The sequence below is a fragment of the Hemicordylus capensis genome, chromosome 2, assembly GCF_027244095.1.
Source record: "Hemicordylus capensis ecotype Gifberg chromosome 2, rHemCap1.1.pri, whole genome shotgun sequence".
In the NCBI taxonomy this organism is placed as follows: domain Eukaryota; kingdom Metazoa; phylum Chordata; class Lepidosauria; order Squamata; family Cordylidae; genus Hemicordylus; species Hemicordylus capensis.
The window spans coordinates 321,145,717-321,170,106 of NC_069658.1; the positions used below are offsets into that span (position 1 = coordinate 321,145,717).

Here is a 24,390-nt window from a genome sequence, read left to right on the forward strand (position 1 = left end):
GGAAACTTTTGTTGAAAAAAAGAACTTTTATTCTTTCCCCAATTCTTATTTCTTTCTGTAAAACCACTTTGGAAACTTTTGTTGAAAAGTGGTATATAAATATGTTGTTGTTGTTGTTGTCCAGATGCCTCTTATTTTAAGGGCCATCCTCTTCCTTCAGCATGGGCCGATTTCGGTCACAAAGAGGGCCGCACAGCCCCATTTGGGAGCGAAATAACCCCCTCTCCCATGGCTGACATCAGACATGGGGTGTATGTCTGGGGCTGAGAGGTGCGGCCCGGTGGTGGCGGCCTGGCTTCTTCGAACCCATTTGCCCCAGTGGTGGCTCTGCCCCTGCCTGATGTGTCCACTCAGTTTTCTGGAGTCATTTTGATAACCCTTGTGGTTTTAGGGCTGATGCATACCCAGTGTTGTTAGGCTTTTGTGTGTGTGTTTTGTTTTCTTTTGTTTCCACTTAAACATTTAAAGTGTTAATGCAGGCAACGTAAGTCGGCAAACATCTGCACTTGGTGGCAGACCTGGGTTTGCTGCTGTGTAACACGTGAAGCTGCCCTGAGAGGCTCTGTGTCTAGATGAGCCCTTGTTTGGGGCTGCCTTGTGGTCGGATCCAATGCTGCAGGCTGAACAGCAGCAGCACTGTCTGAAAGAGCAGCGCATTTGTGAGGCAATGCTATTGTTGTCTGCTAGTAGGGAAACAGCGCAAGATACCTTCTGCTCAGAAATCTCAGAGAAAGATTCCCTTTTCTAAAACACGCACGTCCTAGCTATTGTTATTTTCTTTGCACATGCTGGTGATTCTGTGAGATCAAATAGTGTGACTTGTTTCCCCTCTCCAAAGTTTGCAAGGCAGATGCTCTCTAATGCTCCGGTTTTGTGCTGGTGAACTCCGTCTGGTTTGGAATCTTTGAGAGACCATAAATCGAGACGTCTTTGTTGGCAGCCCATAAGGTCACTTTGCATCCTTTTAATTAAATGCCTAGGATTAAAAAGTATTGCAAATGGGCAAGATTGTGTCTGTAAAGAGAAAGCCAGTGGAGGTTGGAAGACCGTGGACACGGGGTTGCTGCTGCTGCCTGTCATTCCTTAAGTCTGCCAACCAGCCACTGAAAGGCTCAAGCGTAGTAGAGTTTCTATTCGACTGAATGAACACAACACGCACACACCACAATAAAGCACGAGGTTAGCCTGGAGGAGGTGCTCATAAACACAGCTGTTCACCGAGCACACAGACATGGATTGTACCACTTCAGATGCAGGGGAGAGTAGCCACAGGTAGTTCCTCTCCTCTCCAGTTCTGGTGGTCTCGGGAACACCTACTTGGTGGCTCTGAGTACAAAACTGATGTGCAAATACATCTGGAAAGGATGAAGGTGAGAGGCACGGAGGCACCTTGGGCAGCCTGAGAAAAAGGGGACTGGTCCAAGCTGGAGGGGACCCACCGAGGGAGCTGGCTTAGCAGGTGCCCTGATCTCCCAGGTCTGAGCCTGAATCTAAGGACAAGAGAGCAGGAAAGTGGGCAGGGTGCTGCTCGGAAGAGCTGGAGGCAGAGGCTCACTTCCATGGCTGCAAAACTCTTCAGGTAGGTGTCCTTTGCTTTCTCTCTCCCCATTTTCTTCCCACTAAACAATTGTTCGGGTCTCCCCGCCCCTGCCCCCGTTTCTGTCTGGCTCTCTGGAAAAGAGGAAAAAGCAGTCAGAGCTGTACTGGAAGTGTCCAGGATTCACCTGTCGGAGCTCACAGCAGCTTTACCTCTAGAGCCTGCATGTGCGTAATAAGGGAAAGCACACCAAATTTCAATTGCAGAGATGCACGTTAGCCAGTGGCTCTTAGGGGAAAGCATCTCTTTAAAGCATGGCAGGTTTCTACCTCTGCATGGCTCTTGCTTGCTTGCTTGTAAGAGAGGCTGGGGGAATAAAGAGATACGGGGGGAAATGGGCAGTGCATGGGCAAGAAGCTTGGAGAACAAGTACTTCATTTCTGATACAAGGAGCTGGAATGTCTCACCCTTTAGGGCAGGAAAGCTAGGGAAATCTCTGCCCCTTTAAAGTATATATACTTTTATCTCACTTCTAGATAAATAACAGGTGGACTTCCAGGATACATAATTTATTTTTCATTTTTCATGCCATGCTTCCTGTGGTTCACAGTACTACTTGTTAATGTAGAATGATAGTTTGTACAACATTTGGATTTTTATGTGACTTCCCTCTGGGAATGGAATGGTTAAATAATTGGGTCAAAACAGTCTCTCTTTTTCACTGTAGGAATAAGTGTATGTATTGTATAAATGTGTATGTGTGTACAGACACACATACGTGTGTATGTGTACATGGGTATTCTATGGTTTTGTATTTTTAAAACACACTTGCCCTAGAAATGTGAATTTTTGCTGCTTCTTTTTAATCAGTATTAAACTTTCAGTCTGTCTGCCATCTGAAATATTATTCAAAGTGATTAATTCCTGCTTTATAATTTTAAATTCAGTGCCTTTTATTTTAGAGTGAGTGAGACCTGAATGTGATCAGCTTAAAAAGTGTGTGTGTGTGTGTGTGTGTGTGTGTGTGTGTTGGGGGGAGGGGGACTGAATGGACTTCTCTTCTGAGAATTTTCAGACACGGTGCTACTTTGTATGAGTTCTGTTTTCCTCAAAACAGTAATTACTGAAGCTTTGTTGTTTATAGTTGTTCTCTAGTCTAGCAGTCACAATGGCATGGAGAACAGCACCAGGTTCATTAGGGATTATCTTTGCCAAGTTTTCCTGCCGCTCTGCCTTTCAAATTGTTGCAGTACGCTCTACGCTAAGGATAGCTGACCTCTCTCCAGTATGCTACTGTCTGATTTGCAGCCATTATTGCTTATTATTATTTTAATGATGTGGTCAGATAAATGAGTCTGGCAGGCTAAGAGCTTAATTGGAGGCAACCTTCCTATGTTTGTCATGGTCACAACAGAAATGCCACCTTGATTTACAGCTTAAAGATTCAGTAGCTGCCTACAGCATTGATGCTCCTGTTCTTTTCTTTCCAACACTCTACACTATAATATCATGCTAAGAGATCCACTTTAAAGGGCCTTAAGTGCTAGGCCTAAGGGGTCACTGTACCCATTCAGAATTGGCTGGGATTGAACGGCCATTGTGACAGAGTAAATGTACAACCTGAGTTATAATAGTAAGTCCACCCAGAAAGCTGCAGGAGCAGGAGGCAGTTGCACCCCACTAATTGAGCCAGTCCCACTGAAATAAATGGGGCTTGCTCCCTGGTATTGGGTATAGAATTGCAGCCTCGCCACCCCCTGGAAAAAGTCCTGCAGACACCCATGAGTAGAGCAGGATGGATTGTTGCTAGAGCACCAGTCCCTTCCACTGCATCCTGCAAAGCTTTTAAGTGGTACATGATGCATATCCCACCTTCGTCGCCAGTGTAGAATCCAGAGAAAAGAATTGTGGCACACAAGGACCAGGCAGTGGAGTAGAATAACAAATATTAATAGTTTAATGAAATAGATATTATTTCAGAGAGGCAAGTGCAGGGCCATTCCCAGATGGCAATTTTACTTTTCTTCACCATGGGAAGGGCAGGTGTGCATCCACATATCATCCAGATTTACGTCAAAGTCCTTGCGAGCTATCGGGGAGTACTCCATACATGATTTGGGTTTTTCATTGCACACTGGAGCTTTGCCCGATTTATGTGGAAGGTAAAAAAATTCCACTTTTTGTGTCAGGTTTTTTTTTGGGGGGGGGGATTTGAAATACCCGATATGCCCCATAACTCGCAGTACTTCACCCCCATTAAGCCTGCTGTCTGGGAAAGGCCAGACTGCCTTCTATGCTCTTGCTGCTGGTTGTTTGTTAGCCCCTCCTCTAGTCTAGGACTGGACTAAAAGTAACTAAAGCACCATTCAAGTGCTGGCCTGGATCAAGGAATCAAAAACATCACAGTATACAAATGAGCAGTGACAGGACAGGACAGATCTTTGAGATGATTTTACTGTAGATTAGGGATGTGCTTGAAATGTGTTTTGGCTTCCAAATCATGGCACAGCCCCTTTAAAATTAAGGGCTTACCCAGCCCCTTTAACGTGGAGGCGAGCAGGTCCATCCCTGCTCCTCCTCCACTCGCCACTTCCATACGGGCAGCGCTTCCCACAGCTATCAGTGCACGTCAGTGACACTCTCCCCCAGCAGCTTGTGCATGATGCCAGCACGCACATGACCTCAGCGCATAGTGGGGATTGCAACTGAAGGCAGCAAAAAAACCAATCCTTTCTTGACCGGCATGGGATACCGTAGCCGCTCCAGCAGTGCCAGTCATTCTGTCTGCTCTTGCACCTGAAAATATGCCTGTAGAGATGAGGTGCTAGTGAGGCCGCCAGTCCTCCAGGCTTGGTGTGGAGTCTCTAGAACTGGCATCAATCTCCAGGTGAGTCTGCAAAACAACCCTGGGGGTTTGAATGACTTGATAGTTTGAAAACTTTGAGGGGAAATATTGGGAGGAAAGAAATGTTCAGGAATCGCTTTGTCAAGAATTGGCAACTCTGCATGAGAGGAGATTAGGACCAATTGTTTATTTGAAATTAATATCATTTTGAAATTCTTCCAAAAATACAAATACAGGGTTGAAGTGGAATAGCAAACCAGCTTAATTCCGCCCCTGTGGGATCATAATGCATCCACAATAGCTGATAACAGCTGTGTAGCCCTCAGAGAGATATTTTTGGGTGGCGTGGGCTTCCTGGGGAACAGGAGGGGACTCAAAAATGGCCACTTCCCCAGTGCAGTTAGTTGGCTCTGGATGGACTGGTGCTTCCTTGCTCTGTAATGTCAACCAGTGTAATGAAGTTCTGTGATATCCATCATAAGTGTGTGTCTGCCCAAATCGCCCTTCTCTCCTGCTCCCATCCTTTACTGCAGAGTTTCCCAATATTGCATCCCTGCAACTCCCAACATCCCCAGCTATAATGCCCTTTAAATGTGGACTGACTACCTGTGTTTGCTTTTTAAATTTTGTGTAGAAATGTTGTGTTCACACCTCTTTTTATTGAAATGATTGACTGCCACCTGTTCCTGCTATCCTTGCCAAGACTAGTGCAAAACATTTCTGCTAACAAAATGAATCAGGATGAACGTATATGACATTAAACATACTAAGTTGTTATCAAAAGATCTTAAGTTTTTAAAATCCCAGAAAGTTATTCTGAAATGTAGGGTGCCTTCTAAATCGTTTGTCTTTGTTTTGATTTGGGTTTAGATGTATAACTCACACACAGCAAAAGTGTGGGGCAGATAATAAAAGGCAAAACATAATGAAATTCATCTCCTTGTAATACCACTGACATTCCTTACCTTTTCCGGGTTCACACTTGCTCCGACAGGCCAGCTCAAAAAGGTAGGTCTTTCTTGTGTGTTTCCAAAAGGTGTCCAAGCTTAGATGTTTAGCCTAGCAGTTGTCATGGACAGGATTTTCTTCTGAATGCCACAGATCCCATCCATGAAAAGTAGCCACATCTCTACCCTCTCAACTCATTTCAGTTGCCCCATATTCCACTGTCCAGCACTCTGCCACAAAGGCAGACTAGACTTTCTTCCAGCAAATTTCCTATCTGCTTCCTATCAACATAGGAATAACAAATGGGGATGCTGGCCTGCTTATAAGATTACAGAGTTGTGTGTGGGGAGCGGGACGCACTGGGCAACCAGACTGTCCCACTGCATTTAGTATATTAATTGTGACTAATGTGTCCCACAGGTTTCCATGGTGCTTAGTTCTTGACTCACTGATGTGGACGATGTTGCCCATTGTAATTAAATGCTAACTATGAGTATTACGTAAAACTGTTCAAGGGATGTGAACCATGCACCTTACCACCCTCTGGAGGGAATTACTGTGAGCCTGTGTGGTGTAGTAGTTGGAGTTTGGGACTGGGGAGAGCTGGGTTCAAATCCCCATTTGCTCATGAATTTCAGTGGGTGACCTTGGGTCAGTCACTCTCTTTTGGCCTATCCTATCTCACACGTGGCTGTGAGGATAAAATGGAGAAGGGAAAAACTCTGTATGCCCAGCAGCAATTTGTTGCTACTTGAGGCAAACCACAATGTGCTGCCTCACCCCTCTCCTCACAAAACCAGAGGAGAGCTTGGCAGCAAGCATGACTTGTCCCCTTAGCTAAGCAGGGTCTGCCCTGGTTGCATATGAATGGGAGATGTGATGTGTGAGCACTGCAAGATATTCCCCTCAGGGGATGAAGCCACTCTGGGAAGAGCAGAAGGTTCCAAATTCCCCCCCTGGCATCTCTAAGATAGGGCTTCCTGCCTGCAACCTTGGAGAAGCCGCTGCCAGTCTGTGTAGTAGACAATACTGAACTAGAAAGACCTATGGTCTGACTCGGTATTTGGCAGTATATGTTGCCCTTTGCTGGCCCTGCTCCCTGGGTAAGCCTGGCACTGGCTAGCCCCACTCACCAGGTCAGGGGCCATCACTGACCTTGCCCTTCTTTGCCCTCATTTTCCAGCACATGCTCTGTATGTGCCACAGTTTGCTCCTTTGCTGCTTAACACTATACCCCTACTATGGTCCCGATCTGGATTCCGCCCCCCACCCATTTTACTCCAGGAGGGAAGCTCTCATTGGTGTCAATCTCAAATAGCAGCTGGGGATGGGGTGATCTGGACTCAGACCATGGAAGGGTAAAGAGCAAAAGCCACAATTCTGATCCAGCTCTCTCTCTCTCACTCTCACTCTTTCTCCCTCCCTCCCTCTCTCCTCCAGCAGCTGGTGTGTTTTTAATCTACACATTTAACACAAAGTTTAGTTCCCCACCCCCACCCCAACACAAACATCAAGTAGGCGAATTGCTATAATAAAACCTTTCTTTAGAGAGTAAACTGTTTTTCATCCCTATCTCCTTCCTACTTTCTCCTGCATCGGTGGCTGAGATTCTCCCAGTGGAAATCTTAGCTCTGTATTCAGTGTTGCCATTTAATCTTCCCCAGAGGTATAGTTAGTGCTTCTGGAGCTTAGGTTCAGATAATGGCAACTTCTCCTTTACACCTCAAGGGGAAAAACAACAACAACCCTATTCTGTTCCTGACTTGGTTGATCAAGTAGTGCTTCTGTCTTTTAAACAGAGGCAGCTTCCTGTATGATACTGCTGTGAACCTGTGGTGTGTGTTTGATTTCACTGCAAGTCTAGGGAGGCTGGAGAGATGAAATCCATGGATTTATGCAGGATTTATAGAAGGTCAAGGCAGCAGGCTGAAGCAGAGGAAAGGAAGGTTCATTACCAGCACTGGGGCACTTCAAATGAATTAACTAATGGCTTTGGATGGTGTGGAAGGATTTTACTTTTACTTTCCTGGGTATCTTTTCAAATGCGGACATTAATCTATTACAAACATTCCCAGCCTTGGGTCCCCAGATGTTTTTGGACTACAACTTCCATCATCCCCATATAGCCATTGCAGGGATGGTGGGAGTGTTACCCAGCTACATATGAGGACCCAAGGTTGGAAAGCCTGAATCTGTGAGAATAACCACAAAAATTCCCATTGTAATTTACATTATTGATATATTTCCCCTACCTAATCAAGGTATTATACTTGCAGAGCCTTTTCTGATCAGGAGAATGGGAGTGGGGGATGAGTAGAGAGGAGATGACAGGGGAAAGAACAGGAAACTTCCCTTTTTGTCTCGTACACATAATACTTTTCTTAGGTTTGTCAAGGACAACTGACTGAGACAGAGCAGAAAAGACCATGCAGGACAGAGTTGTAGATCGAGGATGAGTTGACTTCATTCTGCTCTTATAGGAACTCCCAAATGTGTCCCTGAATTTACAAAGCAAGAAGATCCTACTCAGGATCTCTTCAGAATACAGGAGCAACTCATTCATGGTGTTATCCTGAGTATGTACTCCTGCTTCAGAAATGCCTTGATGGATCAGATTGGGGTCTGCCTGGTCTTTCATTCCTTGCAATAATTCCAGCAGGTGATCCTCTAGAAATTTGGCCTGTAGTCTACTGGTGGACTGCTACCTATTTTCTGTCCAATCTTGGGGAAGATGATTAAATAATTAACTATGACTCTTGATCTCTTTCACCATCCTATCACCCCTACCTTCCTTTCTACATCACTGGGATTACCACCAGTTAGAGAATGGGTGGGATGTTCTCTGGACCAACCTGGTAACCATGTTAAGACAGAAGTTCTTTCTCACTCCGTGTAGCAGACAACGTTGGTTTTGTTTGTTCTTCTGGGACTGCTAATGGGGAACACATCATGCAGATACTTCAATACTGATTCCCTGGCCCATTTAATAAAACACCCTATGGTCTTATTGTGTTAGACTTTTAATTAGATTTGTATTCTTATATTTCAATTTAATATTGTATGTTTAATATTGTTTTTAAATCCATATATTTAATCCCCGTAGACGTGCCTCTGTGGGGATGCGTCCCGGCAACCCAGCAAATTGGCTGGGCAGTGGAGGCACCGGATTGGCTGGGCAGCGGGAGCCATTGGGATTGGCTGAGCGAGCGGCAGGAGGCCATTGAGTTGAGCTTCAGCTGTGGGGGGAAATGGCGGTGGCCGTGGCGAGGAGGTGGTGGCCGCTGCCGCAGGCTGCTGTGAGGAGGCGGTGGCAGCCGCAGCCCTAGCCCAGCCATCGCAGCCACGGCCTGGGCTGGGAGGAGGCGGGAGGCAGCGGGACAGACTGGCCCTGGAGGTGCCTGCAGGGGTGAGTGGGGAACGGGTGGTGGGGTGCAGCCCCCTCACCTGTTGCAGCCTGGGGCTGGAAGGAATCGGGCGGCGGGGCTTCCCTGTTCGCTGTTGGAGAGGAGGAGCGGCGGCAGCGGGGCCCTTTTTGGCCGCCTGCAGCCCAGTGAGGCTCTATGTGGGGGAGGGGGGAGGAACGGAAGGGAGGGAGGGCAAGAGAGCGTGGGCCTGGAGGAAGGGGGGAGAGAGGAGAGACGGGGGAGAAGGGGGAGGGAGTGGAAAACAGCCGGCCCCAAAGTTCACAGATGCTCTGTGCGGGTTGGCTAGCGTTTTTGTAAACCACCTTGAGATTGTTTTAATGAAAGGTGGTATAAAAGCCAAACAATAATTAAAAAACAATTCCAAGTACATTTCGAAGAGTTTTGGCTTACTTTTGAAGCCCTGTGTAGCTTGGGACCAGGGTCTCGAAAGGACCATCTACTCCCACATTGACCTGCCTGTGCAGTGAGATAATCTTTGGAAGCCCTGCTCCAGGTGCATCCTCCATCTGAGGCGATGGTGGAGAAGATCTTCTTGGTGGTGGCACCCAAACCTTCCCCCCAGGTAGGCTCACCTGGTGTCTTTTTGGCACCATGTGAAGCCCTTTTTTTGTTTCCTCTTTTAACACTGCTATTTTCTTCTGCTCTTTTATGGAGATGAGGTCATATCTCAATGGCAGAGCATCTGCTTTGCATGCAGAAGGTTTCCATGTTCAATCCTTGGCAACTCCAGGTAGGGCTGGGAAAGACTTCTGTCTGAGACCTTGGAGAGCCACTGTAAAAGGCAGCTTCCTATGTTCCTGTGGATTGTTGTTGGTTTTAAACTGCGTTCTTTGTCTCTTTTTGAGAACCACCCAGGAAATATTTATATTGAAGGGTGATGTATAAGTTTTATCAAATAAATATAGCAGGCAATCTGGCTTATTGGCATGAATCATCTGGTGACACATACTCTGCCAGCCTTCACCTTGATTGCTACTGTAGGTGTGGGGTGGCTGGGTGGGTAGATCCATGGATGGCCTGCTTATGAAAATGTAAACAGTTTTCTTCTCAAAGAGGGTTTTTGCTTTGGGTGTGCTTTTGGATTCTTGCCATTTCTGATTGTGCGACAGGGCACCTTGGATAAGTAGGCCAGTTGCCTGGCACAACCATTGGGGGCTGGGTATTGGTATGTTTTACCTGTGGGAGAAGGTTTCATGGCTTGTATCTCTTTTAAGGAGCAGCAGGAACTGGATGTAGCAACATCAACCAAGATTCCTGCAAACCAAGTGATAAGAAAGATCTTTCTGGCTTTGAGGCTGCTTCTACTCCATCATGTTAGATGAGGTTTTCCAAGAGCTCTGAGCATTAGTGGATAATGCATTTGACTAAGAAGTGTTTCACCTCCAGGGGAATAGTTAGTTTAATACAGGTCAGCCATGATTGAAGGCTGTAATCATCGGATGTCTGTTCTGTGGCCTATGCAGAATGAGGTTAATGTGACTGCTCAGTTCCCAGTGGAACTGGCCCTTCTAAGCTGGGGAGCATGAGCAGATGAGGAAAAAGAGCTTGCAGTGCTAGGAGAGGAAGGGGAAAGGAGTCTGTGCTCTCTTTGGCTAATGTGGAGGGCAGATGCCACTGGCACTCTCAGCCCAGAGTGTATAGAAACAATATTTATATTAACTAAAAATGATACATTTGGGTTTCAGAATGTAATTTTAGTTTTTAAATCCCAAACAGGGAAAAATGCCAGTGATAAGCAGGCATGGACATCAGAACACAGCAAAGTTAGACTGCTTCTTTTCCTTTAGTGAAAGCATTGCAAGCAGATTTGTGATCCCAAAGCTGGATGGTCTCTAAAGAGCAGTCTCTCTCTTCCTCTCCCTCTCGCTCTCCCCCCACCCCGCCGCCCGCCGCCCGCCTGTGCTCCGCTTCATTCATGTATACAGTACTGCAAATTGAATTACTCAGCAAATTAGCTTTGGGGAAACCTCCTGAAGCAGCGGCAATTAGCAACACCGGCAGCAGCCTCCTTTTAGGACCGATTTTAATGGAACCAGAAGAGCCCTCTTAAAAGGAATCACATTTATTGCCCTAGACTTGTCACCAATACTTCTTATCCCACCACCTCTCCTGCTTCTGACCCTGACCCTGGAATGTGAGGGCAGCCTTTGGGGGAAGGGGCTGGTTTTTTATTGTGTTATTTAATGCATAAAAATATTTACAGTACCCTAAAGCAGTCAGAAGCCACCTGATGGCACAGCGGGGTCGTAACTTGCCTAGGGAGCAAGAGGTTGCTGGTTCGAATCCCTACTGGTATATTTCCCAGACTACGGGGAACAGCTATATCAGGCAGCAGCAATATATGAAGATGCTGAAAGGCATCATCTCATACTGTGCGGGAGATGGCAATGGGAAACCCCTCCTGTATTCTATCAAAGAAAACCACAGGGCTCTGTGGTCACCAGGAGTCGACACCAACTCAATGGCACAACTTTAAAGCTGCCAGAGGTTCCCAGAGGCTTTGGGGTGCTCCCAAGACAAAGTTTCTGTTAGATGAAGACTCCTACAATAAATGATCCTGCACCTATTTGGTGCTTGTGATTATCCTGAAGCAGTCACGCTCTGAAGGGAAAACCAACTTGTTACATGTTATCTGTAGTTCAAGACTGGAATGGGGAGGATGTATTAAAATTAGCACTACCTAATAACTCTGAATCATGTTTCCCATAGCATTCATTGTCTCTTCTGTCCTTTCTGCAGTATTGCACACCATGCAGAAACGTCGTTCCCAGCCAGGCCACCAGAGTGGACTTCTACACACTTGAGGCTGCACTCTGCCTTCTGTCGTCACACCTTGCTGCTGCTGCTGCTGCTCCTCCTCCTCCTGTACCCAGACCTGCCTGCAGCCACCCATAACCTGAAGCCATCCCTGCCCCCAGTGGTGAAAGGCAGCCCTTTCCTGGTGGCCTGGAATGCACCCACGGCTCGCTGTTCAGCTTCCTTTGAGGTCCCCCTCAGCTTGGATTCCTACGGCATCCTAGTGAATTCCCAGGAAGCCTTCATGGGTGAGAACATCACCATCTTCTATTACGACCAGCTGGGGTTGTACCCCTATTACTTGAACACAACTGTGCCACCCACTGCCATCAATGGCGGCTGCCCTCAAAATGCCAGCCTGATGGGACACTTGGACAAGATGAAAAGGGATCTTGCTGTGACCATGCCCTCAGATTCCTTTGCAGGCCTCTCTGTAATTGACTGGGAGAACTGGAGGCCCCTGTGGATACGAAATTGGGATAAGAAAAATGTCTATCGGAACATGTCTCTCCAGCTTGTACGGCAAAGGAACCCCCTTTGGTCTGATTCTCAGGTAGAAATACAGGCCAAGTTTGAATTTGAGACATCTGCCACCACATTTATGTCGGATACCTTGCGGCTGGCCCGGTCTCTACGTCCTCATGGTTGGTGGGGTTATTACCTCTTCCCAGAGTGCTATAACTACCACTATTTAGATGACTTTGAGAACTTCACAGGGCACTGCCCCCCAGTGGAGGTGCAGCGTAATGATGAACTGACCTGGCTTTGGGAAAACAGCAAGGCCCTCTACCCTTCGATCTACATGGAGGAGGTGCTGAGAACCTCCCTGCAGGGGAAGAAGTTCGTGTGGGCCAAAATGGCTGAAGCCCTGAGAGTGGCTGAGCTGCCTTCTTCCCAGCACTCCCTCCCTGTCTTTGTGTATGCCAGGCCATTCTACACCTACACGTTGAAGGAGCTGACCCAGGTGAGTGAGATGCTCGTCCTCTTCCCCTTTGCTCCCAAACGGCACATCACAGCAGTGTTCTGATCCCACAAGATGTGCTGGATGCCAGAGTTTCACCTTCCAAGATGAACGTGGGAAGCTGTCCTACTGAGTCAGACCGCTGGTCCATTTAACTCAACATTGCCTCCACTACCTGGCAGTGGCTCTCCAAGCTTTCAGGCAGGGGTCTTTGCAGCCCTACATGGAGTAGCCATGGATCGAACCCGGGACTTTCTCTAGTGCTGTGCTGCAGTCTGAGGTCATGCTTACAGCATTTAAAGTATATGATTGCAGCTGGCTAGGGAGCCTTGTGGCCCAGGGAAGTGGGAAAGAGAGTGGTGGTTGGATTCCTGAATAAAGTTTCTGACTTTGCTGCCACCAAAGGTTGTCTCTTTCTCGGCAATAGTGGTGCTGAACTGCAACAAAATAAGAATTACAGAGGGATGGACATACAAAATTGCCTTCCGCTGGCCATGGCTCTCCAGGGTTCCCGGCAGGAGTCTTTCTCAACCCCACCTGGAAATGCCAGGGAGTCAGCCTGAGACCTTCTGCAGGTATTCTGTGGCTGAGCTGCAGCCCTTCCACCCAAAATGGCTATTGTGGGAGACCTTTCTCTTTGAACCAAGATGTGATTAAGGAGGTGATGTAGGGAAAACTCATGCAACGTCTATCTTTATCGTAAAGGGGCTTGACTTCCAGACTGCATTATTCATGTTTATGTTACTTTCTTTCATCAGCTTCTGAGCATCACTATTCAACAGATGGCTGTTAAATCTGATACACACAGAGTGAATGTTGAGCATCTAGTTCTTGCACTCACATTTCACATCACTTTACTGGCACTGCTTGCCGTGGTTTTCTTTCCCTCTGATGATGTGGAATATAAGTCTGTCTGTGTGAGTAATTCTGAAGTATTTTGGGGTTAGAGCGCCACTGGGAAGCTTGGTTTTCCATGTAACTCAACAATGGCTTTGAAAATGGGTGTGCTGTATTCTGCATACCTTTCCGTTTCTCTTTAGGATTAAAAATGGTACTGGGTTTCATAAAATAAAACACACTTCTACAGCACAAGAAGTGAAATTGGTTAGGTTTATTATTTGACAATAAAATTACTCCCACTTACCTGCTATGCATAAACCCATCTTCCTTTGTCTTCAGTAGTTTATCCAACATCTGATGGAACTTGTATTGTTGTGTAAAAAGCCAAGCAGCAGCACTGGAAATATGGCTTATTTATTAGCCTTTCATCTGGAAAGAAACATTCTCTATTAAGTTATTTGCTCTGGACTATAGCTGGGATTAAAAAAAAAATCTGCTCTGCAGGACCTCTGAAAATCCTTGCTTTTAATTTTAAGAAGGGTGAGAATTGCCCTTATAGCATTACCCGTGGAATTGAACTCTCTGTTATTTGTGTCTCAGTGGCCAAAAGAAGGGATGAGTTTGCTCTTTCCTCCCTTCTGACTGGCACTGCCAAATTGATGGACAGTTAAGGGAGTAGCTCTGGAGCTGCCTGCCTAATCTCCAGCTGCTGCCTGCTCCTGTATCCATGTGGGCAAAGTGAGGAGAGCTGGTCTTGCGGTAGCAAGCATGGCCTGTCCCCTTAGCTAAGCAGGGTCTGCCCTGAATGGGAGACTTCATGTGTGAGCACTGTAAGATATTCCCCTCAGGGGATGGAGCCACCCTAGGAAGAGCAGAAGGTTCCAAGTTCCCTCCCTGGCTTCTCCAAGACGGGGCTGAGAGAGATGCCTGCCTGCAACCTTGGAGAAGTCGCTGCCAGTCTGTGCAGACAATACTGAGCTAGATGGACCTATGGCCTGACTTGGTATAAGCCAGCTTCCTATGCGCCTATGAAATAGAAGATTGGAGCTCTTGCTGGAGCAGTGTGCTCTCCCCCCACCCCCTGCTCTGCCCCAGTCTGACTCTGAAAAGCAAGAGCTGGGAATTGTTTCTAATACTCAATGCTGCCTGTACTGATGACCTCTGGGAAACATGCAGCCCAGAAGAGCAACACAAAGAAACCCAGAGTCTCTCTCTCTCTCTTTTAATGCTACTGAGTCAAGGTGCGTCACAGTATGGGGAAGGATTCTAGGGTAAGAGTCCTCCGAATAAAGTGTAGGAAGTCCACCCGAAATGACTTGGCACCTACTGCATTCATCTCAACTTACATGTGCTGCTTTCTATTGCTGTTCTAGATGGACCTGGTGTACACCATTGGGCAGGCTGCAGCCATGGGGGCTCACGGCATTGTACTCTGGGGAGATGCAGACTATGCTCGCAACCGGGTAATCTAACAGTAGCTCTCAAAGCTGCTTTTCTTCTTTCCTCTCCTCTCTTCTTTCTTGTTCATCTTAAGTTGGCTGTGGAAGCTGAGGTGGTTCTTTTTAATATTTTGACTGTTTTAAACACTTGAAGCAGCAGCCTCAAAGCTCTATAGGCTAGAATGGGTTGTCTTATTGAAAATGCTCCAGCTTCACAGACCCAATGAGATAGTTTATACAATTAATTACCAATGGTTAGTTAAAATAAAAAAGGCAACCATAAGTCCACCCACCCCCCACCCCCGTTCACATCCTCTGCTTCCACAGCCAGAAATCCTGATTTCTTTCATCTGCAGCTCTTGCAAAGCCAGGAACTGTTGTCTAAGTCTGGTCAACAAACTAGGATATGAAACCAGGGTTTGAAGTTGGCTTAATATCCTGGTTTGTAAGCCAGACTTAACACTACAGTGCCCAGCATCACATGAGCTGTGGTTTAAATAAACTAGGAAGTAAACATCACAACCTTGTGCCAGAGCTAAGGAAGTCGGTGGGGTGGGGTGGTGGGAGTGTGTGGGCTTCTTAAACTCAATATGGTCCCTCTCCCAAATAATCATAGCTACTTGATCATATGAACCAACCCAATATCTTCTGTTTCTTACATACAAAACTGGATGGATGCATTTTAGAGCAGAGGGATCATGTTCTTTCCCCCAATACCTAGATGGGAATTCAACAAGAAAGCCAGGCCTTGGCAGAGCTGTACCATCACTTCAATGAATTACATCTTTTGGCCTACTTCTTCTGTTGTGAGGTGATAAACCTGTACCTGGGCTGTATCATTTCAGACTACGTGTGTGTCACATGAACACATGTAGGGTTTTTTGTTGTTGTTAATGGAAGAACATGTGGAAAACTAGATGTCCGGAAGAGAAGGGTTCTAGTTTAGTCTTCTTCCTGACATGCTAGCTTCTGTATTCGGGGATATTTTCTATGGCAAATCATTAAGTCATGTGTGCCCTTAACTGCAGTCTGAAATGGTGCAGCCTAGACTTAGGTTTACCCTCTTAATGAAAAGCAGGTAATGGTATTGCCCAGATCCAGGAATTGAAAGCAAATCCTTAGGGGAATTGCCTAGATCCTTAGTGGAAAGCAGGTTTCTGTCCTAGGCATTGGCTTGCAACCAGCATTTGGAGTAAAAGGGAGTTCAGCCAGAGAAGAATGATGTGGAATAAATATGGTCCCTGCTAAGGGCTGGGGATGTTTACATAGGTCCGAGGAGGAGGAGATGAGATGTCTGGTGTTTGCTCCATAATATGTGGGGGGCAGTTCACACAGCCAGAACTTGGGTGGGCTAAGTCAGAATGTGTGATAAGCCCCTTTTAGCACATGATCAAGTTCCTCACACAGCTCCTAAACTTAGGTAGGACACATCTCTTAACCAAGTTCAGGAGCTGCACATGCTTCTGTTTTCTGATCATCTGTGAGTTACAAACAAGGCAGGAGGCAGAGAGCGTGATCGCGTGCTAAGCCCCAGCTGGGTAAGACAAGCACACCTACCCAGATTCCGCCCGCAGCTTTTGGATGAGGGAGGAGGAAAAGCATGGAGAATAGTGGTTCTCCAAGGTTTCAGCAGGAGTCTTTCCCAGCCCTACCAGGAGATGCCAGGGACTGAACCTGGGACCCTCTGCATGCAAAGCAGATACTCTACCACTGAGTTACAGCCCCACTCCTACCCCATGCCAAAGCCCTGGCCTGTGTTCTTGGCAAATCTAAGGAATGGCTGCTGACCCCTTGCAAACTGCATTGAGTTATGGCAGCCTCATGGACCATTAAAAGTTGCTTGGAGCTTGTCTTGTAAACCAAGAGTAGGCAGAAGATAGACTATGGACTGCCCAGACCACTGGTCAATTTCCAGTGCTAGTTGCTAGGAGTGTGCCCGAACTGGTTCGGAGGCCATGCTGGAGGCCTCCGAACTGGTCCGATTCCGAGCCGGTCCGGCGGCTTGGCACGGAGGGAGGTTGTAGCTTTAAGGGCGGGGGGGGTAGTACTTACCCCCACTGCCGCTCTTCCCCCTCCAGCGCTGTAGTTTTAAAAAAAGTTTCTGGGGCGGCAGCGTTCCTCCCTGCCGCCCCTGGCCCCGTCGTTAGCCTTCCAGTGCTCAAGTACGCTACACGCATGCGCCCGTTCCGGTGTGCATGTGCACTCGTTGCCGCCGAGCGCGCGCTCGTTACACGTCACACGTGGTCACCTGGCCAAGCATGATGATGCTTAATTTGCAGGGGAGGGTGGCCTCGAAAGGCTTTTAGGACCAGGCTCCAAAATTACCTAGGTGCACCTCTGACAGTTCTTATGCTCTTAAGCAAGAGTGTATATTCAAGATCACTTAACATGGATTAGTTAGGCATGAACTGTCAAAGAGCATACATTCTCCATTTATAAATTTACATTCTCATCGGTGGATGAATGGGAATTCTTGTGCCCCTGAAAAATAGAGTAAGTGGAGTCTTTTCATGTGGCAGCTCTCTTATTTTATCAGGGGAAGAGGAACTGTCCCTGCTCAGCCCAGTACTGGGTCCCTTCCAGTGGCTGTTGCTGGTGTCTCCATCTTTTTATACTGTTAACCATTTTGTTGGGACAAGAAACCACTTTGAGAACCTTTTTGCTTTCTTGTTGAAAAATGGTATATTCTAAACAATAATAATATGAGGTCAAGGATAAAAACCACCACCTCTGCTGTTGACTAGGTGCTATGTCAGAGACTTTCCAGATTATTTATTTATTTATTTATTTATTTATTTATTTATTATTTCTTATATACACAGCCAGACAGGTGTTATTGACTGGTTTGTTTTATCCAGATATCGAGTCCTTCCCAAGGACCTGGGATGGCTGAATTTTATTGTCAATTGTTATAGATATCGTCGCAGAATATAGGCTGTTCCCAGTAAAGTTGCTTTTTGTAATTGGCTGATGGTGATTTCTGTGGCCCCTATGGTGTTGAGGTGCTCTTCAAGGTCTTTTGGAACTGCACCCAGGACGCCAATTACCACTGGGATTATTTGGGTCTTTTTCTGCCACAGCCTTTCAATTTCAATTTGTAGATCTTTGTATTTTGTGATTTTTTCTATTTCTTTTTCTTCTATTCTGCTATCCCCTGGTATTGCTATGTCGATTATTTTGGCTTGTTTTTCTTTCTTCTCGACTACAGTTATATCTGGTGTATTGTGTGGCAGATGATTGTCTGTTTGTAGTCGGAAGTCCCATAATATTTTTACATCTTCATTTTCTTCAACTTTTTCAATTTTATGGTCCCACCAATGTTTGGCTACAGGTAGCTTGTATTTTTTGCAGATGTTCCAGTGTATCATCCCTGCTACCTTGTCATGCCTTTGTTTGTAGTCAGTCTGTGCGATCTTTTTACAACAGCTGATTAGATGGTCCACTGTTTCATCTGCTTCTTTACAAAGGCGGCGCTTGCTGTTTATGGTTGATTTTTTGACTTTTGCTCTTATTGCATTTGTTCTTAGTGCCTGTTCTTGTGCAGCCAGTATTAAACCCTCCGTTTCTTTCTTCAAGTTGCCATTCTTAAGCCATTGCCAGGTCTTGGTGATGTCTGATTTTCCACTTATATTGTGCAAATATTGACCATGCAGTGGCTTGTTTTTCCATTTTTCTGCTCGGTTCTTGACTTGTTCTTTCTTGTAGGCCTGCTTTCTTTCATTGGTGTTGAATAGTTTCTCGTTATTGACCATTTGAAGTGCATCTTCTTCACTGTCCTTGATATATTCTTCAAGGCCTCTTTTATTAATTATTTATTATTATTATTATTATTATTATTATTATTATTATTATTATTATTATTATTTTACATTTGATATCCCGTTCTTCCTCCAAGGAGCCCAGAGCGGTGTACTACATACTTGAGTTTCTCCTCACAACAACCCTGTGAAGTAGGTTAGGCTGAGAGAGAAGTGACTGGCCCAGAGTCACCCAGCTAGTATCATGGCTGAATGGGGATTTGAACTTGGGTCTCCCCGGTCCTAGTCCAGCACTCTAACCACTACACCATGCTGGCTCCTTACACGCTACAACATTGTCACTACTGTTCAGTAAGTATGCTTCCATACTGCCTGTGTTTCAACATCACAGTCCCTATGCTTTCAGCAAGGTGCCGCTCACATTTCCGATGCTTTCTTTCGGATTTTATCCCTGCATTTTAGTCCTACAACACTGCATGAGTGTCGCAAAAAATAGCTGTATTTTCCTGTTGTAGGAGGGTTGCGCAAGCTATTTATGTTTTCAAAACGATCCTGCCAAGCCAAAGCATTTTACTGCAGGACAGTGTGTAATCTGGAAAGCTCCATGGGGAACACGCTCAAAAACCCTGTGGCTGATGTCCTAACTAAGTGTGTGCATTAGAAGAGTCTGAGGGGATGTGCCGGAGGCCTTTGGGCAACCCTTCCAAGTCCTCTTGCGTGCACGCTATTGTGTAAGGGGGCCAATACTTCGGAGTGCTGCTTGCACTCTAGACATGCTCCTGAGGAGCAGAGCTCATTGCTCAGCAATGCGTCCCCTTGTGCAACAGCATGAGTACAGTAGGACTTGGGAGAGTGGCCCATGGGCTTCTGGTTCATCTCCTCAGATTGTGTGTGCTTTGTTACTTACCCAGGATGTCAGGCAGTGCTCTGACACAGACTCCCTTATATGATGCTGAGGTGAGAGATCATTTCAGGGCAGAGACCTCCTCTTTTCATGGCCTCAGATTCAATGAGACGCTGCTCTCTTTGGATCGCTTCAAGTGCTAGTCAGATATGAGTGATGCCTTATTTTTCTAACGGAGTTAGCCCAGCAACGTAGTCTTTAACTTTATTTATTTTTCCTCACAGACCAACTGCTTAAAGATTCAGGACTACCTGACTAGCACCTTGGGCCCTTACATTGTCAATGTGACCATGGCAACCAAACTTTGCAGCCAATTTATCTGCAGTAACCACGGCCGCTGCATTCGCAGGAGGATGGACTCTGACACCTACCTGCACCTCAGTCCCGACTCCTTTCGGATCCAAACAAACACAGACAGCAATCAAACTCAAGTGTCGGTGACAGGAGCCTTGAGCCGTCAGCAGAGAGACAAGATGAGACAGCAGTTCATGTGTCACTGCTATCAGGGCTGGAATGGGGAAAGCTGCCATGCTCGGGGGCAGGGCTTGAGGCTGCAGCTATGTGATGGGTGCATTCCTGTGATCATTCTGTATGCACTGTTGACATTGTGGCTCTGAGCCACTTGGATCAGTTGTCCTAAACGTGAGTTGTGTGGAATAAGTCCTCCTACAGCCCTCTACGGAAGAATAATAGGAGCACATTGTTTGGTGGCAGAAGTATTGTTAAGTGTCCTGTGACTCCCACCAGCTTCCCAGAACATTAGCCTCTTGTGGTGTCTCACTGGGAAAGCAAGCACTTTTCCCAATAGCATCCATAACCTATGCAGGATTTTATTATTCCAAGACACAAAGGATTTTCTTTCAATTTTTTTAACTCTCTTCACCAGCATAGAAGCAGCTTTAAAATTCAACATGGTGCATATTTCCCTAAACTGTGACAAGAACTGTGTTTCCTTTTCCTTTTCTAATACTGTATTCTTGGGAGTTTTTTTTGTTTTTTGTTTAAAGCAAAACTTAGCTGGGATCAGATATTTATGAGTTAAATAGCGATGCAGTCACCTTTTATTGTAATGTATTTAAATGGATTATTTATACACAGAGTGACCATTTCCTACTTGAACCAGCTTGATGTCCTCCAAACTGTGTTTGGTGGTTTTAACCGGAAGTGTGTTTGTGTGTGTGTGAGTGTGTGAGTGACTACCGATCTATCGAAGGAGGAGATAAATTTTAATTTTTTTAATTAAATATTTTTCATGTGATTTCATTCTTTCACCAAGGCGGTCAGTGTGGCTTACATGGTTCCAAGTTCATCCAACAAACTACATGGCTGAGTGGGACTTTGAACTTGGATCTGTCCACTCTTAACCAACACAAGGCTCTCATTTCCTTTATACTGTCACCGAGTGAAAGCTAGAACAAGCACATATAATCAATCTTGCAATTAATTTTGTGAGGGCCTGGTCCTACTCACTCCCAAGTGCAGGAAGTCCCTGGGCCCAAGGAAGAGGCGGTAGAGATCAACTGGAGGCTTCTCTTTCTCTTTCCTCCTCACTCAGCAGTAGGAAGCTAAGCATCAGGGCTGAAGCATGGAATATCACTTCCTTCATCCCAGAAAAAGAGGTAAGAGCCTTGAATGCTCACAGTGGTCAGCCAAGCACAGGGGTGCATTCTGCACTGCCCATTTCTCTTAGGATGGAGGGGAGCAACAGCAGACATACCATACCAGACTCCACCTGTGGTTCTGTTTCCTTCTGTGTCAAGATCACTACCCAGATAATTAAACAGCAGTCAAATGGCAGCTTAAAAGATCAACCAGTTGATCGTAGCATAAGCTTTACATAAGAACAGCCCTGCTGGATCAGGCCCAAGGCCCATCTAGTCCAGCATCCTGTTTCGCACAGTGGCCCACCAGATGCCGCTGGAAGCCTACAGGCATGAGTTGAGGGCATGCCCTCTCTCCTGCTGTTACTCCCCCTGCAACTGGTACTCGAAGGCACCCTGCCTTTGAAGATGGAGGTGGTCTATAGCCCTCCGACTAGTAGCCGTTGATAGACAGCTCCTCCATAAGCTTTCATGGATTGTAGTCCAGGGAAGTTTATACTATCGTAACAAATTTGTTAGTATATAGCAGCAAGAACAGCAAACATGACTACTCTTCCTCAGTGGTTACCCCAAGAATGTGCTTGTAGCTTTAAGTTTACCTGTGCAATGGGAGAAGAAACGGAGGTTTCTCCCACCCATTCCTCATTTGTACCCCTCCCATCAGGAACATAGCAAGGCCCCCTGGGTCCTCTGCCAAGGATACAAATAATGTCACACATTCCCCAAGCATGCAGACACATACTTGCATGTGCACATTTCCCTGGCTCAGAAACTTAAAAAAAACCCCACATATATATCTGATCTTGAAGCCAAGATCTGTCCTCCAATCAGGAACCAGGCAAGGGCAGCAGTGGCGGGACATTTTCTGGATTTTCAAAGAAATAATCTGCTTCCTCACCACACTCCTTGCCTCAGCTGCCACTTGGAACCACTGTGGGGGATGAATAGGCAGTAGCATCTGTGCCTGTACCCCACAAGATCTGGCCCTCTAGGTGACTGCCTAGTGCACAGGCCAGCTTTGCTTAAGGCCCAGGCAGATTCCTATATGAGCATAAACAGTCCTCCACGTACCCCAGCCCCAGGTCATGAAGGGCTTTAAAGGTTAACCAGCACTTTAAACACAGGAGCAAACCAGCAACCAGTGGTCCTGCTGCTGGACAGGGGTCACACACTCATGTTGCTCCTTGATTCCACAGGCATTCTTGCAGCAGCACTGTGGAAGAGCTGAAACCTCCAAACCATCATCAAAGACTACCTACAGCACATTATAGTAGTCTATCCTAGAGGTAACCAATGCACAGGTGACTGATTGAGATCTGCCTTCTCCGGATAGGGCTTCAGTTGGCAAACCTCTCAAAGCTAGTAAATGGCACTCCTGGCCAGTGCTGCTTCCTGGCCATCCAAGGGCAGAGTCGGAGTGTACCCAAAAGTTTCAGACTTGGTCCTTCAAGAGGAGTGCAAACCCATCTAGAACTGGGTGTGTCTCACCACGTCAGCTGCCAGATTTACTAACCCTATGCGCCTCCATTTTGGCGGGCTTAAGCTTCATGGTTGTTGCCACCTTCTTCCAGTGATGGAGCCAGGCAGATTACCCATGGAAGGGTGTTCTAGATTATGGGCACCACTGTCTCATGTGACCATCTGCCATACTTCAGATGTCAGGGAGGGGGACTTGGAACACAGAGCAGAGCCATTTATGAGCTCAGCACATGAACTCTGAAAGCTGGACTCCCGAGTTCAAGTACCAGCACAAACATATAACTGGCACTCTTGAATGGGATTCATTCAGCCCTGGCACAGAAACAGTGGCTGGTCCTCCTGCTCCACTTGTGGCAGGACCAGTTATGCAGTTCGGTTGCAGATGAGGATGAGCTCCTCCACTCTCTTTGTACAACACTGCATGGGCCTGCATAGTGGAAGGATGTGGGTTAGTGGGAGGATTAAGCAGAAACCTTCTACCACCCCTCTCCCTTTTGTTTTGGTTGTAACTGTACTTGTTGCTTGAGGAGCAGCAGCAGGTGGAGTAGTAGTAGCAGCAGTAGTAAAAACCCTTGGACTTTGGAAACCACAGCCCAAGTTTGCTTCTCTTCAGAGGTTAATTAGAACTATCATGATTTGTCAGAAATGTAGGGGTAGAGAAACCTCATCATTTAGTTTTAACCCCTGGCCTGAAGTAGGTAGTGATGGCTTTGAGGAAGGACATGGTGGGTTTACCTGTGTCACCTGAAGTCTGCTATTCCAAAATTAGAGAGCAGGTGCAAGCAAAATGTTTCATGTGTCATGACAAAGAAATGAATTTAATTGACTTCACCAAAAGTTATTCCAGTGGGCTGGAAGGGAAGCAGAAAGCTGCAGGGAAATTTTGTGTCTTACATTGTTTAATCATGCAGAAAGCCATATTATTTACATGAATGGGACAGTTGCAATGGCTGAGTGTCTCTTCCCTACTCCCACCAGAACAAACAGGGTTTGGAAAGATGACCTGTGAATCATTTGGGTGACTAATGTTAAAATGCCTCCCCAAAAAACTTAGAATAATCTTCTTGTCAGTAACATACCATGTAATTTTCAGTATTAATTCATTTAGTGTTGACATAGCTCCTGCTGCTACATTTATTTATTTATTTATAGTTGATTCTTATACCACCCTTCCAAAAAAGGCTCAGGGCAGTTTACATTATAATAAAAACTAAAACCAATTAATTAAAAATCAGAAACTATAAAAACAATATAAAACCAATTAATTAAAACATTTAAAACAGTTTTTTAAATACCCTGGAAAACCAAGCCAAACATTTACAGTTTAAAAACTCTGGAAGGCCAGGCTAAACGATAGGTTTTAAGGGCTCTCCTGAAGGCCAATAATGAACTCAGATTATGGATTTCTGCCGGGAGTGCATTCCACATTCCATATTGGCATGATGTGTTATGCCAGTGGATCTCAAACTGTGGTCCACAGATGACGTTGAACCATTCAACTCTCACCTTTGGCCACTGGGGCTGAGTGTAGGAGTTGCAGTTCCACAATATCTAGGGACCCCAGTTTGAGAATTCCTGTGCTTACAGGTTTGACAAAATTCAGGAATGTGCCAGGCGCCAGCAAAAACTGAGGGGAAATGTATTGCATGGCTGGCATAGGGCAGACAGAGTTGGTACTCCAAATAAAGGGGTGATGGAGATGGAGGGAGGGGAGTCCAGGAAGATTACAAACTAAGCAGAGGTTCTGCCTGATACTCTGTGGAAGACAATTCCAGCACCTTCTATAATTCAGAGATAGTCAGCTTCTGTAACCTAGGAGCCACTTTGTTCTCCAATGACTGAGGTATATTTTGCAAT

At 46.1% G+C, this 24,390-nt stretch overlaps 1 protein-coding gene across 1 annotated transcript; it reads left to right on the forward strand.

The window, feature by feature from the left end:
* Positions 1-1,511: 1,511 nt before the first annotated feature.
* On the forward strand, positions 1,512-20,641 carry LOC128346160 (hyaluronidase-like). The gene is made up of 4 exons (XM_053299151.1): positions 1,512-1,579; positions 11,495-12,515; positions 14,726-14,815; positions 19,678-20,641. Exons 1-4 carry the CDS (start codon positions 1,560-1,562, stop codon positions 20,068-20,070), a joined length of 1,524 nt encoding a protein of 507 aa, XP_053155126.1. The 5' UTR covers positions 1,512-1,559; the 3' UTR covers positions 20,071-20,641.
* The last annotated feature ends 3,749 nt before the right edge of the window (positions 20,642-24,390 follow it).